The sequence below is a fragment of the Acinonyx jubatus genome, chromosome C1 (assembly GCF_027475565.1).
Source record: "Acinonyx jubatus isolate Ajub_Pintada_27869175 chromosome C1, VMU_Ajub_asm_v1.0, whole genome shotgun sequence".
Lineage (NCBI taxonomy): Eukaryota > Metazoa > Chordata > Mammalia > Carnivora > Felidae > Acinonyx > Acinonyx jubatus.
The window spans coordinates 139,903,152-139,916,916 of NC_069381.1; the positions used below are offsets into that span (position 1 = coordinate 139,903,152).

Consider the following 13,765-nt stretch of genomic DNA (forward strand, 5'->3'; position numbering starts at 1 on the left):
GTGAGGGCGCCCTGCCCAGGTGCCCAGGCCACACTCACATCGCTGGCGATCCTGCTGTTGGCTTTGGCTGCCAGCAGGGGAATGGCGTCCACTTTGATGTCAAACTTCTTTGCTTTGCTCTTCTCCCAGTCTTGCTTATAGACATTCTGGACAGAAAAATTTCAGCAGAGATGTGGTAAGAATGAATCTAACACAGATTCATCCAGTAAAAGAAACAGATTGAAAATTTGTATATATAGACTTATTTCACCTACAAATACCATATTTACAAAATGATAGTATAATTATTCATTAATCTGTCATCCAGCTTCTCCCCTATACTCTTTTTAACATTCTGTGAACTTTCTAAAGATTCTGCTACTCTGATGTATAAAGGACAATGTATAATGACAACCATTTTGAGAAAGTGAAATGCAACATTTATAGTACAGATCTTACAAAACTCTAGAGATTAGCAGGGGCGTAATTCAGAGGATGTTTCTGATGGTAACAGAGAATGTGGGAAATGAAAAAAGGATAGCTAAGTAAGAGCCTTCCGAACATTTAGGCCTTAAAACTCCACTCACACTCTGGAAACAATCTCCATAGTTGTTTAGTTGCTGAACTCCTAATCTGGTTTTTTACAACACCCATCACATCTCCTCTTTGCAGGTACCTGCAATGATAGATTTCTGTGCCTTTGGTACTTACGTCACTCAAATTATAGGCATTGACTCTGTGTTGGATAAACTGTGGAGCATCTGCTGGTACGTTGCACTTGAATTTCTCACTTTCATGTTTTGCTTTGTAATTCAGCTGGAAAACAGAAGATATCCAAACAGTTCAGGATCAGAATTTTCTTGAGGGCATATAGAGGACTGTTGATATATATGGCTAAGTACTCCTACGCTTTTCAGAAAAAAAATGCCTCAAAGAGGTAGTCCATCCAATCAGAGTCCATTACAGAACCTTGACCCTCACTCCCTCTTTCAGGATTGGGATGGAATCCAGTTTGCATTGTCATTTTGTAAATGCTATCACAACGTATGTATGGGAAACTCATTGTCTAAAGTTTTAGGCTGTGCCTTCAGGACACGAACACTCAATCTATTAAATTCTGTGATCTTCTACTCAAAGTGTGGTCTACCAACAGCAGCAGCATCACCTACAAGCTTGTTAGAGAGTCAACATATCCCTCCAGACCTACTGAATCAGAATATTTTTGCAGGGTCACTGGGTGATCCACGTGAAAGTGAATGTTTCAGAAGCACTGCTGTTCTTGCCCTGTTCTTCACATGGCTGGACTGTTCTGCTTTAGATCTTCCTTGACCACCCAATTTGAAGTGTCCCCCCACTCACCCCCTCTCACATCACTCTGTTTGAATTCTGTCTCATGACCCCATATTAGTTTTCTTATTACTGCCAGATGTCTTTCTTGTTTCTGTGCTTTTTATCTTCTTATAAAGTCTTAGCAAACTCAAGAATGGAGAATGCTTGCCTTGTTACCTACACAGATAGATGCTCTTGTTGTTTTTTTCTTTAAGTTGCCATCAAGTCTTAGTCTGTGTTATTTTGGGTATGTGACACATCCTAATGAGCAAATCCCCCACTGAAAATTGGTGACTTATTGAAGAAATATTCGTTATTTTTATTTTTAACACCATCTTTCCTGAGGCTACAATTCAATCTGGCGGCTTCATTTGCATTTTATTAAACCAATCTTGAAAAATGACACCGTTGGGATGACAGATGAGACCATGAAGATTAAGCAAGAAAATGCTTCTATTGCAAAGAAACACAGCATTCCAGGTCACTCACACTTGCACAAACAGGGCACTTACGTCGCTAAGCTGTTTCGTGTTGAGCTGGGCTTGCAGCAGTACAGGAGTATCAGTGACGGCTGTGAATTTAGTCTTATCTGGGTGAACTTTGTATGTATGCTAGAAAAAAAGGTTCTTGAATGAAATTTCGTAATGTATCTTTATATTCTTGTTCATATACATGCTAACATATAAAAAATTTCCAGTCAAACATAGAGTTTATTTCCTAAAAACTTGGTTGATATGTTTTCACTTCTTCTCTCTCTCTCTCTCTCTGTCTCCTGAAGTTGCCTCTAAACTGGCCTCCCTGCTGCAATTTAGCAACCAGATTAATCTTCCTCCTATTGAAGCCTTACAATGGCTCTCCATTGCACATGCCTTCACTCTAAATTGTACCTTGGCTGATGAACCCTACTCTACAGAATCCACCCCCAACTTCATCTGTTACCATTTCACCTCTTCCTACTGTCCCTCCCTCCAGTGCACTTCAGCCACCTCATCTTTTCAATTCCTTGTTCTTTGCTTAGACTGTTTTTCCAGTTGCTCTCACCTTGATCTTGGCCTGGCTGCACTTTCCTGCCTTAGATCCTCCTTGAGCACCTGGTCTATGGTGCCCATCCAGTCCCTCTCTCCCACATCATCCTATTTTAATTCTATAGCATCATTCTACATGGGTTGTTTTACCATTGTCTGATATCTTTTTTAAGTTTCTGTGCTCTTTATTTTCTGCCTCTCCTGGTAAAATGCATGCTTCCCAAGAGGCAGCCCATCTTGTCCCCTCTTCTCCCCCAGCACCAAGGACAGTGTCTGACACAAGCTAGCTCCTCATGTAAATTTGTTAAATGAATGAACACCTATGTCTCATAAATCTTCCTATTTTCCCTTACTCCCCAAACCATGTATATATAAACTAGTGGACATAAAGATTTTTAAAACCCAAGATATTTTCATAACAAATAGTTTTCTTCACAGTAATTTTTGTGCTCTCCAATTCCACCCAAAATTTAAAATTTAACATCTCCTGCTAATCACTAGATGTTAGCATTGAAACTCCTGCTAAAATTACCACTAGATGGCACAAGAATCCGAAACCCAATTTTAAGAATTCAGGGCAGCTGACTTACATCTTTGCACTGGTCTAGCTTCTTAATTGCTTCATATTCTTGCGTTATTGTCTGAGGGAAATAACATTTCCCTTTATCTTCTTCATATTCTGCTTTGTAATTTTTCTAGATTAAGAAAGAATAAAAATGGATCATGGTTATTATTGCCCCCAAATAATATCACTGAGAGGCATGGATATTTGTCTTCAACTTACGTCACTGTTTTGTGCTGAAACTTTCATGCAGTGTATTTGATATGGGTCCTCGAAGCTGCCTACATAATGTCCCAAAACATTCTGTACATATGAATCTTTGTATTTAGCCTGAAAGAGAAAACATATTGACAAATATGTCAATTACATATGTTATTTGTCAAATGGTAAAAAAATCCCCGAAACCCCAGGGGTAACCATGGCCTTTCGAACCTCACTGAAGTTCTTCAGCAGAGTGTCAAGTTGATATTTGGGGGTCTCACAGTAGTTCATGCTCTTTGCTTTTGTCTTCTCATAGTTTTCTTTGTATAATCTCTGTCAAAGGAAAAAGAAAAACAATGATAAAAAATATGTATCTCATGATATAAAAGCCATTCTCATCATTGCTATACTTAACCAAAAAGGCAAATTTTGTATTTTTTCAGTATTTTCCATGAAGCAAAAAAAGTAGAATGAATATGGTAGAGCCTCAGGTCTTGTATAATCTAGGCTGCTAATAACCATATATATGCTTATATTATTTATCCTAACATTTCTCCACCAGAATAAACCAGAATATACCAATGCTGCTCTCTAAGCAATTTTTTGTCTTAAAATAATTCTTTCCAGGGGCACTTGGGTGGCTCAGTTGGTTAGGCAACTGACTTCAGCTCAGGTCATGATCTCCTGGTTTGTGGGTTCGAGCCTTGCATCGGACTCTGTGCTGATAGCTCAGAGCCTGGAGCCTGCTTCGGATTCTGTGTCTTCCCCCCACCCCCTCTACTCCTCCCCTGCTCACGCTCTGTGACTCTCTGTCTCTCAATAATAAATAAATGTTAAAAAAAAATTTAAATAATTCTTTCCATTTGAATGTGTTTGAAGGAAAATGGATTTTTTAAATAGTGCAAAATTAGGTAAAAGGTAGAAGGTGGACCTTAGATACTCAGGCACAGTCCTACAAAAGTATTCAGTTCAGCACTCGATGAAAATACATTTTATAACACCTTTGGAAGTTGGATTTTCTCATTGAGATCTAATATTTTTCTTTATAGTAATAATGCACAAAAAGATTTTTTTTCCATTTTGTTGTAGGTAGCATGTATTTCTACACATTCTCCTTAATTCTCCCAGATAGAAATCCAAAAATATACTCAAAAAAAATAAGAATATTTATAAATGATACAGAATAGGGAGTTTTTCCTTTATGCCATGAATTAGACAGGCAATTTTTGTAAAGAGTTTTATTTTATTTTGGATATTTTAGTCTTTAAAATGAGATCAATATTTTATAGAATTTTTATTTTATAAAATAAAATACTTTGTTCTTGAGGTTATGCTTCATCTAGTTTTCCTACTTTGTCTTTAGCCTGATTTTCTCACTTCTTTCCTTTAATTTTTTCTGTATGTATTTTTGCAAAGCACCTTAAATCAGATCATGACAGAATAAATATGTACTTATGGGTACTGAGATATTAAGCCCATTTCTAGAAAAACAATAAAGAAAATACTATTGCTAGTATCTTTTCCCCTTAAGAAAACAGGGCATTAAAGAGATTAAGGAAACATTTACAATATTCACTGGTATCTCAAAGTACAGAATGAAGAGCTTAATCATCTTTTACCACTGGGTTTTCGTGTTTGATTTGTTATCCTGAATCTGAGATTTCACTTGCGCTAACATCCCACCCAAAGTTATATTAAACTGTAAGTACAACCACATCTGAAAATAAGGGTGATTCACAAAGACACTCACATCACTCTGGTTTTTGGCCGTCTTCAAAGAATGCAGCATCTTGGGATCGTCATGAATGCTGAGGGCTCCAATCATTTTCCCTTTGTTTTTCTCATAGTCTTTCTTGTACATCACCTGTAAAGACATCACACATGCCAGAGCCCACCCATCAGGAAATGTCAGTGAGGGCGCCCTGCCCAGGTGCCCAGGCCACACTCACATCGCTGGCGATCCTGCTGTTGGCTTTGGCTGCCAGCAGGGGAATGGCGTCCACTTTGATGTCAAACTTCTTTGCTTTGCTCTTCTCCCAGTCTTGCTTATAGACATTCTGGACAGAAAAATTTTAAGAAAGGAATTGGTAAAAATGACATGCATGTTATCACACTTTAAAGGCAAAGGAATATCTCAATACTCTTAGTATGAATGAAATAAATGGATCATTTTCATTGTTCAGAAAATCGTGCATATTTTAGGTATTTCTCCTCAAGCTAAAGCTTCAAATTTTCCAAGATCAAGATTTTCTGCTCTTCATTAGAATCTTTCATCAAATTAACCTAATTCTAGTTACCATACTAATATTTGATCCTAACATGGGTATTTCACAGAGTGGCACAAATATTCTATAGTTAATTTACTTTTTAGGATCTAAAGATAACACTTTAGTTTGATCTCAAAGTCCTTTGAAAAGATTATTTCCTGAATCATTACAATACTCATTGATGCTGGATAATCTTAGCACTTATTTACAGAATTGTTGAAGAAATTAGGATCTCCCCTACAAGGAGAATTTGACTTTTCTATAAAATTAAGTTTTGAAAATGAAAAATAGCAACGGACACCTGGTCTTATGCCTTCTGAATACACTGTATCTTAGTGCAAGTTCTCTTATATGTAGAAATAAGCACCATTTGTGCAAAAATAGGGACACTAAACCTCTGAGGAGTAAATAAAATGAAATTATATCTAAAAAATGAGGTCCTGGGTGAAAATTATAGCACAGTTAAATGAATGTGTGTCTAAAAGACCTAACATTATCATTTGCAATTAAACATACATGAGTGATGGCATTTTGAGGGTTGATTAAAACATATTAAGATTGGCTAATTGTATGAAGCTACTAACAATGTTGCTACCCACATTTATAAGGTGAGTTCAAAGATATGTGGGCAGAGGCATAGGAACATGATACAAATGTTAAATATTCTTCCCATTTTTGATGAAATGTTTTTTCAGTGAAGCAATCCAGAAATAAAAACACAGGTTGTCAGGATATCCCATAGCATAGCACACAGGAACTTACATCACTCAGGTTATAGGCATTGACTTTGTGTTGGATGAAGGCAGGAGTATCTGGAGGTATGTGGCACTTGAACTTTTCGTTTTCATGTTTCGCTTTGTAGTTCAGCTGAGAGAGAGAGAGAGAGAGAGAGAGAGAGAGAGAGAGAGAGAGAGAGAAAGGAACAGAGAGACAGGCAATAAGGGATACAATTAGTTCTGAAGAAGAATTGTTCCAAAATACAAAAATTTTGTGTGGTACATTTTCATAAAATAAAATGTAAAATACGTTTTGATAAATAACAACTGACAATGTTGTTAAGATCAAGAGAGAAGTCTAGAGCTAGGGTAGGCCTCCATTGACAACCTGTGTGCTGAACACATGATGGCTGATGTTGGTTACCATGGTAGAACTGTCCTGGAAGGAGGTGGCTCTTTCATATATGCTTCCTCTCCATGCATATCACAATCAGCCCCCAGAATCAGTAGATCCTGAGAGTCACAGCCCTTTCTTTCTTTTTATTGTCAATGCTCATGTATTGGAGAACTTACATCTCCTCACATCCATTACAGTTTGTTAATACTCTTATCTGAAGACTTTATTTCTGGATATAAATCTACTGGGATTACTTTTATTGTTTTGTTTTAACACAAGCTTGGAGGTTCATGCTTAAAACTCATGTGATAAAACTTATCTCAAAGACTCCATTTTCTAAAAACTTATTTGAGAGAGAGAAATCCCCTGTATTGAATATCTGCTCTGGGTCAGGGTATTTACTATGCACATATCTCCTTTTATTTACTCTTCAAAACAACCACAAATTATAAAAGGGAAATATGAGGCAAACTGAAGTTAAACGATTTGCCTGTGATGTCAGGTCATAAATGACAGAGGTACAATTTGAATCCAGTTTTGTCTGACTCAAAAACTCATGGTCTTTTCCAGTGTGGTAAGCTACATTAGTTTCCCTTATAGAACCATTTCGCTATAATTGTTATCCATCCAAGAAGATGCAAGGCAACTAAATAAGGAACTATTTTAGGTGATTACAAATATATACAAGTTAAATTTGCTAAAACTGAAATAGTCTTTTTTTTGTAAATGTGACAAGTCACTGGATTTTATATATGGAGTTGTGAGATGTTATCCCTCATAATTGGATTTCTTGAACATTTAGATGAACTTACATCACTCAGTTGTTTGGAATTGACTTGGGCTTGCACCAGAACGGGAGAGTCCGTGACTTGAGTGAATTTTGTCTTATCTGGATGGACTTTGTAGGTGTGCTGTAGAGGAAAAAAGGAATGGTTTCAGCAGTCAAATCCAAGTTGACCTATAGACCAAGCAAGCAGAAACATTGCCCAAAACAAAAGAAACTTGTAGTTAATAAAACACATGGTTCTTTTCTCATTAGACTGCAGTGTCTTTGAGAGATGCCTTCACACTGTACAAGAAACTTTCTCATTCTTCACATTTCTGATAACTCTTCTTGGGGGAAATGAACTAGAATTAGCTCTTGAAATGTATTGGTGACCACAGGGGAAAACAGTTTACTACCAAATAAGTTTGTTTCTTTTAATTTCCTTGCCTGCATGTATTTGAAAAGTGTTAAAATTTTAACTATCTCTTGACCACTGAGGCTATGGAGGTCAGGACGTTCAAAGTTCATGCTACGGACTTACATCTTTACATTGATCTAGTTTCTTGATTGCTTCATATTCTTGAGTTATGGTCTGGGGGAAGAAGCCCTTGCCTCTGTCTTCTTCATATTCTGCTTTGTAGTTTTTCTATGAGGAAAAGACATCAGACATAAGGATGCAACCATTTTATTAATGCCCTAAAGATGTGTTCATTGGAAAGCTAAACAATGGTCTTACAACTTACATCACTGTTTTGAGCTGAGACTTTCATGCAGTGTGTGTGATATGGATCCTCAAAGCTGCCTACATAATGTCCCAAAACATTCTTTACGTAGGAATCTTTGTACTTAGTCTGAAAGACAAAACATATTTCATGTATTGATTGGGGGGAATAATGGATCTTTTCTTAACACAGGAAGTAACCACGGGATTGCTTACGTCACTAGTGAAGTTCTGCAGAACTGTATCAAGTTGAAATTTGGGGGTTTCGCAGTAATTTATGCTCTTTGCCTTAGTCTTTTCATAGTTTTCTTTGTATAGTTTCTGTCAAAGAAAAAAAAATCTGTTAAAATAGATTCCTGTCACTCCTACACTGATTATAACACTTGTATTTCCCAACACTAAACAAAAGAAGCAGAAAAAAGATATCGCCTGTCAACTGTCTTAAAAACGGATAATCAAACATTGGGGTGTTGTGAATAAGTTTCTTCTATTAGTAATTACTGTAAAGCTTAGGCTTTTAACATTCACCAAAAAAAAAAAAAAAAAATCAAGAAACCAGAATGCTGCCTCAGACCAAGCCTTTAGTTGTGGAGTTTGGGTGTATTTTGGAACTCCTACTTCCTCTATGCCCCAACTCACACACGTCCCTCATTGACAGTGCCACAACAGAGAGGACTATTCTGAGCAGCAGTGATTTTTTTTTTTTTAACAAACATGCATGAAAAAGTTTAGTATACGTTGAGAAAGTCTCTCTTCCTCCTTCTACCAAGGGAAAATGCCTTATTATACAGATAATATATCTTAAAATTAAGGTATATACAAGAACTTGGATCATGAACCTGCTCACTCTTCTCTGCTAGGATTTAAATTTAGCACTAACAGTAACAACTGTTGGATTTTATTTTATTTTTTTAACATTTACTCATTTTTGAGAGACAAACAGAGACAGAGTATGAGTGGGGGAAGGGCAGAGAGAGAGGGAGACACAGAATCTGAAGCAGGCTCCAGGCTCTAAGCTGTCAGCACCGAGCCCAACACAGGGCTCAAACTCACGAACTGTGAGATCATGACCTGAGCTGAAGTTGGACTCAACCGACTAAGCCACCCAGGTGTCCCTACAACTATTGGATTTTAAAGGCACACTGATAAAGTGGGCTATTGTCACTTTCTCATGTTGGGTTTTGAAATTGTAAATGGTGCAATTCAGTTTTTATATTTTTATATTGCTCTCTTTATCAACAAAGTAGATTTGGACCTGTGCTTTTATATGCTTCATAAAGATGATCTTCATTTAGGAAACAGGAGACAGGCTTTGCATTCATTTCCCAACAGAGCTATGTGGACAGACCCACTGACACCTTCTCACCTGCCACTCCACTCACCCCATTCCTCAATCACATGTATGCATCTCTACAGTGCTGACTGAATTCAATGAAAAAAGAAAAGATAACCAACCCGCAAAGAGAACCATGTTTCATCCTCAAATATTAGGAAAGCTTAACACAATGTAACTCTAAGAGAAAAACTCAACTGATCACATGTTCAGTCTCTTATATAGTCAAAGTGGTTTTGGGCTGTTAGTCTCTTAATATGCCAGTTCTCACTTATCTATTTTAAATGTAATTGGATTGGTCAGGCTTTTATTTCCACAAGTAGAAATTCCTGTGAAGACTTAGGGAGCCATCTTTTAAGTCATGCTGTCTGCAAATGATGGTTTCTAGGGCCAGCATCTGCACAGAAAATGGTGGTGGTGAGGGGGAAAAGCTGTGAAACACAGGACACTGGTCTTCTCCCAGTGGCTCGAAGAACACAAGGGCAGGGTACACACACAACCTGATCCCTCTCTCTTGCCCCCCTCCCCTCCCCTTTCAAAGTCTCCTCCTGTCTGTGTCAAAATCACATGTATCTCCTACAACCTGCTCTTTGTCCATATAGAAGCACCAGGGCCTATAAGCAAACGAAGATTTCTCTGCCATTGAACTAAATCCACAGAACCCCCAAAATGGACATACATCATACTCAGAGGCATTTATGTCTTCCTGTGGTTAAACAGTTTCAGGGAAACTGCTACACTAGAATCATAAAGTATTTGCAAAGTTATATTTGCATTTAGCCATTATAGAAGGAGAGAAATTTCACCTCTCTGGCAGCTAAGGTGGAAAAACACTTTTTGACAGGAATGTACTTACATCACTCAGGGCATTTCCTGCTGCCTTCAGCTGCTTGAGCAGTGGGTTCTCTGAAGCAGGAAGTACATTATAATCTGCTTTCCCTTTATTCTTTTCATAGTCTTCTTTGTATTTTACCTGTAGGAGCGAAATAAAGTGATAAAGTAACTCTCTGGATTATTTTTGCTCTTGTCTCTATTATGGATATTACGATATAGTTCCACAAATCAACTTTCTAGAAAAGTGACAGCTTGACATTTTACAAACAAAATACTCATAGTAACTCATAACAGTAGCAGAGAAACTGCATAAATTTCCAGGATAACTTCCTGCCATTCATTTATTCATTCAAAAACATCCATAGGGTATCAATTACGTGCTGTCTCTGAGACAGGTGCAAGGAAGAATAACATATAGTCCCTGCCCTCAAAGACAGAAAGAGATAGCCACACAAATAATGATAGTGCATCATGTCCCAGACACTTACTGCTCCACAACCCTCATTGAGCTCTTAGCCTCTGGCTGCCTAACTTCCAACATATTTTTAAAGAAAGCAAGCCTCAAGCATCATCAATCTACCCTTTAATGCCTCATCTATGACTGTGTGTAAGCATGTGTGTATTTAATGTACATGCAGAAGGAGGAGGAAGGGGCTGGAGGCTGGATGAAGGATGACAACCTCTCCTTTTCTTTCTGCCCCTCCTGCTTTACACCTTTAATTCCAGCTTTAGCAGAAGCTTTAAACAAGGGCTCAGAAGCCCCTGTCTGGAGCATGTCCAAAGGGAGAAGAACAAGAAATGGATCCTATTTCTTGATCCACAGTGCCAGCCATTTATTCCAGCAATATAACTATAGAATATAGGAACATTCAAAGAATCCTAGATAAGCTACTAACATTTGAGAACCTTGAAAAACAGACATAACCAGCTTGGTATCCAAAGGCAGGAGATACACAACTGAAACACAGGTGCACTATCCCCTGTAGCACACAAAGAAGACTCATAGGGAATACACTACAGGAATGAAAGACATAACCTTTCTCTAGTATAGAATTATGTGCTTCATTGAAAAATGGAAACAACCAGAAAAGGAGTTCCACACACCCTCCTATCTTCCTACCTGTATCTGGGATATGTGGTCTCCTCTCCTGTTTATGGATGAACTGTCAAGACCCATGGCAAAGTTACCCCTCTTGTTAAGCACCAGAACGCTTCCCTTTTCATCTACTCAAGGGCATTACTTCAGCCACTCTTCCCTCCTCAGACATCATCACGTTTTCCCCCCACACTGGATTTTTTTCCATCAGCATAGAAACATGGTGTCTTTGTCTCCAATCTGAAAAGAACCCCCTCTTCATCCACATATCCTTCAGGTACTACCCCATTTTCTTCTTTTCCTTTCAGGAAAATACTTTTAAAAACTTGAGTATACTTACACTTTTCTATTTCTCTCTTCTCATCCACTCATGAGCCCTCTCTAAGCAGACTCAACCAAACTGCTCTTGTTAAGTTCACCAGAGACCACCTATTGGTAAATCCACTTCAGAAACATTTGACACAACTGATCGCTCTCTTCACTCACTTCCCACTTTGTCTTGACTCTATTCCTACCTCACCTCGATGATGTGTTCACATGGAGATACTCCAGAGTTCAGTTCTCAGAGCTTTGGGTCTACACTTGCTCCCTCGATGGCCTCTAGTCTTATGACGTTAAATACTATCCATCTACTGATGACTCCCAAATTTATATAATCCTTCTGGATGCCTCCCCAGAAACTTCAGACTCATGCAATCAACTGTCCACTTAATATTTCCACTTGGATGTCTAAAAGACATCTCAAATCTTACATGTTGAAAGCTGAGCTCATGTCTTCCCTGCAAAAATAATCATTCACTCTTTCCACATTCTTCTCTATCTTGATAAAGGGAAAGCCCATCTATCTGGTTGCTTAGACCCAAACTTTCCTCACATATCCCACATCCAACCCAACAGCAAACTAGGTCAGCTCTACATCTCATCACTTGCCTTGCCCCGTTCCTGATCCGAAACATTACTATTTTGCACCTGAATCCTGAAATAGCTTCCTAGATGATATGATCTTCCTGCTTTCACTGCTCCAGCAGAGCCAAGGCCAGGGTTTGAATCAAGTCTGATTGGCTTTGAAGTCTATGCTCTTTCTAGTGTTTTAGAATGCTAAGGACTCTATTTACCAAAGCCTACTCTATAGAGTATATGCATATCCATGAATTTGTCTATCTTGTCTGTGACTAGATTTTCACCAATTAGTAGGAAAATAAGAAAAATAATGGTAATGGTGAGTGTGGGAGTGTCCATATTCATATAAGGTCGCCAGTTGTCTTTTCTTGGGGGATCCTCCTATCTGAGAGGATAGCCTTTCTACTTGTAGGTATCAAAAGGTCATTTATGAAATATTAAAGATGGTTATTTAGTATTGTTAATGGTCACACACAGCCAAGCTTTTCAAAAATTGGTAGCCCTGTTATAACCCCAGAATATTTCTTTTGTTGTTCCCCAAGAATGCTTTTTTCCCCATTATATACAAAAGCAAGGGTTATAGGAAATTCACCCACACTAAGACCATCATGACAAATGAGAGCATCCCCTCATACCTTGCTAGCTGCCACCCCAGCTTGTTTATTCACTTTGTACTCTGGTGTTTCGGTCTGCATGAAGTAGATCTGGTCTTTCATACTCTCAAAGTCTTCTTGGTATTTCCTCTGTAAGACATTACACTTACTGGAGAACTGCTGTGGGCATAGACTGTGCATAGGTTTCACATGGGAGGACAGGGGCTGGTGGGAGAGGTTCCACAAAGCCGCTCCTCTTGGCTTACACAAGTCGGGTTACAATGAGAGAATGCAGTGCCATCACAAAAACAATTAGCAACTTAACAGAGATTTGGAGCAATTATAATAGGCTGAAAACCAGCCTTCAAGAAGGAGCTCTAAAAGGCCAGGGGCGGAGAACTTAAGAGAAAAGAAAGAGTGTTTTTCAGTGAAGAAAATCAGGGAAGAAACGAATCAGTTTCATAAATGTACTGTTTGGGCTCCCCAGGCAAAGAATAAATTTAAAAGGGCCCCCTTAACCTGTACTCACGTTGAAACTGTATTGTTCATATGAAAATTGAGGCACGAATAATGGAATCTGATCAAAGCAGTATTTCTCAAAAGGAAGGAGAGACAGGGGAATTTCTTTCTTGATAGGAACTCTATACAGATCTTACCCCCATGAAGGGGTAGCCGGACTCTTATGTTCTGGTACCACTTTAGATGCAGCTGGGGGTCTGAAGTCATAAAAGAAAGGGTCACACTTTCAACCTAAGAACATCTGGTCATTCCTTCCTACTTACTGTGCTGATGTTATCAGCATTCATTCTGGCGGTTGCAATTTCAAAGCAAGGTGTCTCACTCCATTTGCCTTTGACTTTATTTTCATAGTCTTCCTTGTATTTGTTCTAGGAGAAAAAAAGATGAAATATAGAAAATATAGAAATTGACAAATAGGATAGAAAACTAAGTGGTAATGGGCAGCTTAAAAAAACTTTTTTTTAACTGAAAACATATCTTGACTATCGTCCTTAAGTTCTTAATAGCTGTCTTCAAATGTTCCAGGA

At 38.2% G+C, this 13,765-nt stretch overlaps 1 protein-coding gene across 26 annotated transcripts in view; it reads right to left on the bottom strand.

Annotated features, from left to right (window-relative positions):
• Positions 1-13,765, bottom strand: part of NEB (nebulin) — a 212,133-nt gene that overhangs the window by 175,891 nt on the left and 22,477 nt on the right. For all 26 annotated transcript variants that reach the window (XM_053215075.1, XM_053215069.1, XM_053215068.1 and 23 more), the window contains exons 11-26: positions 13,502-13,606; positions 12,762-12,869; positions 10,153-10,269; positions 8,180-8,284; positions 7,986-8,093; positions 7,784-7,888; positions 7,289-7,387; positions 6,126-6,230; positions 5,046-5,153; positions 4,847-4,960; positions 3,328-3,429; positions 3,118-3,225; positions 2,924-3,028; positions 1,821-1,919; positions 691-795; positions 39-146 (exon numbers count right to left, since the gene is read on the bottom strand). In XM_053215075.1, the coding sequence (XP_053071050.1) occupies positions 39-146; positions 691-795; positions 1,821-1,919; positions 2,924-3,028; positions 3,118-3,225; positions 3,328-3,429; positions 4,847-4,960; positions 5,046-5,153; positions 6,126-6,230; positions 7,289-7,387; positions 7,784-7,888; positions 7,986-8,093; positions 8,180-8,284; positions 10,153-10,269; positions 12,762-12,869; positions 13,502-13,606 (1,701 nt within the window). The remainder of the gene's footprint in view (positions 1-38; positions 147-690; positions 796-1,820; positions 1,920-2,923; positions 3,029-3,117; positions 3,226-3,327; positions 3,430-4,846; positions 4,961-5,045; positions 5,154-6,125; positions 6,231-7,288; positions 7,388-7,783; positions 7,889-7,985; positions 8,094-8,179; positions 8,285-10,152; positions 10,270-12,761; positions 12,870-13,501; positions 13,607-13,765) is intronic.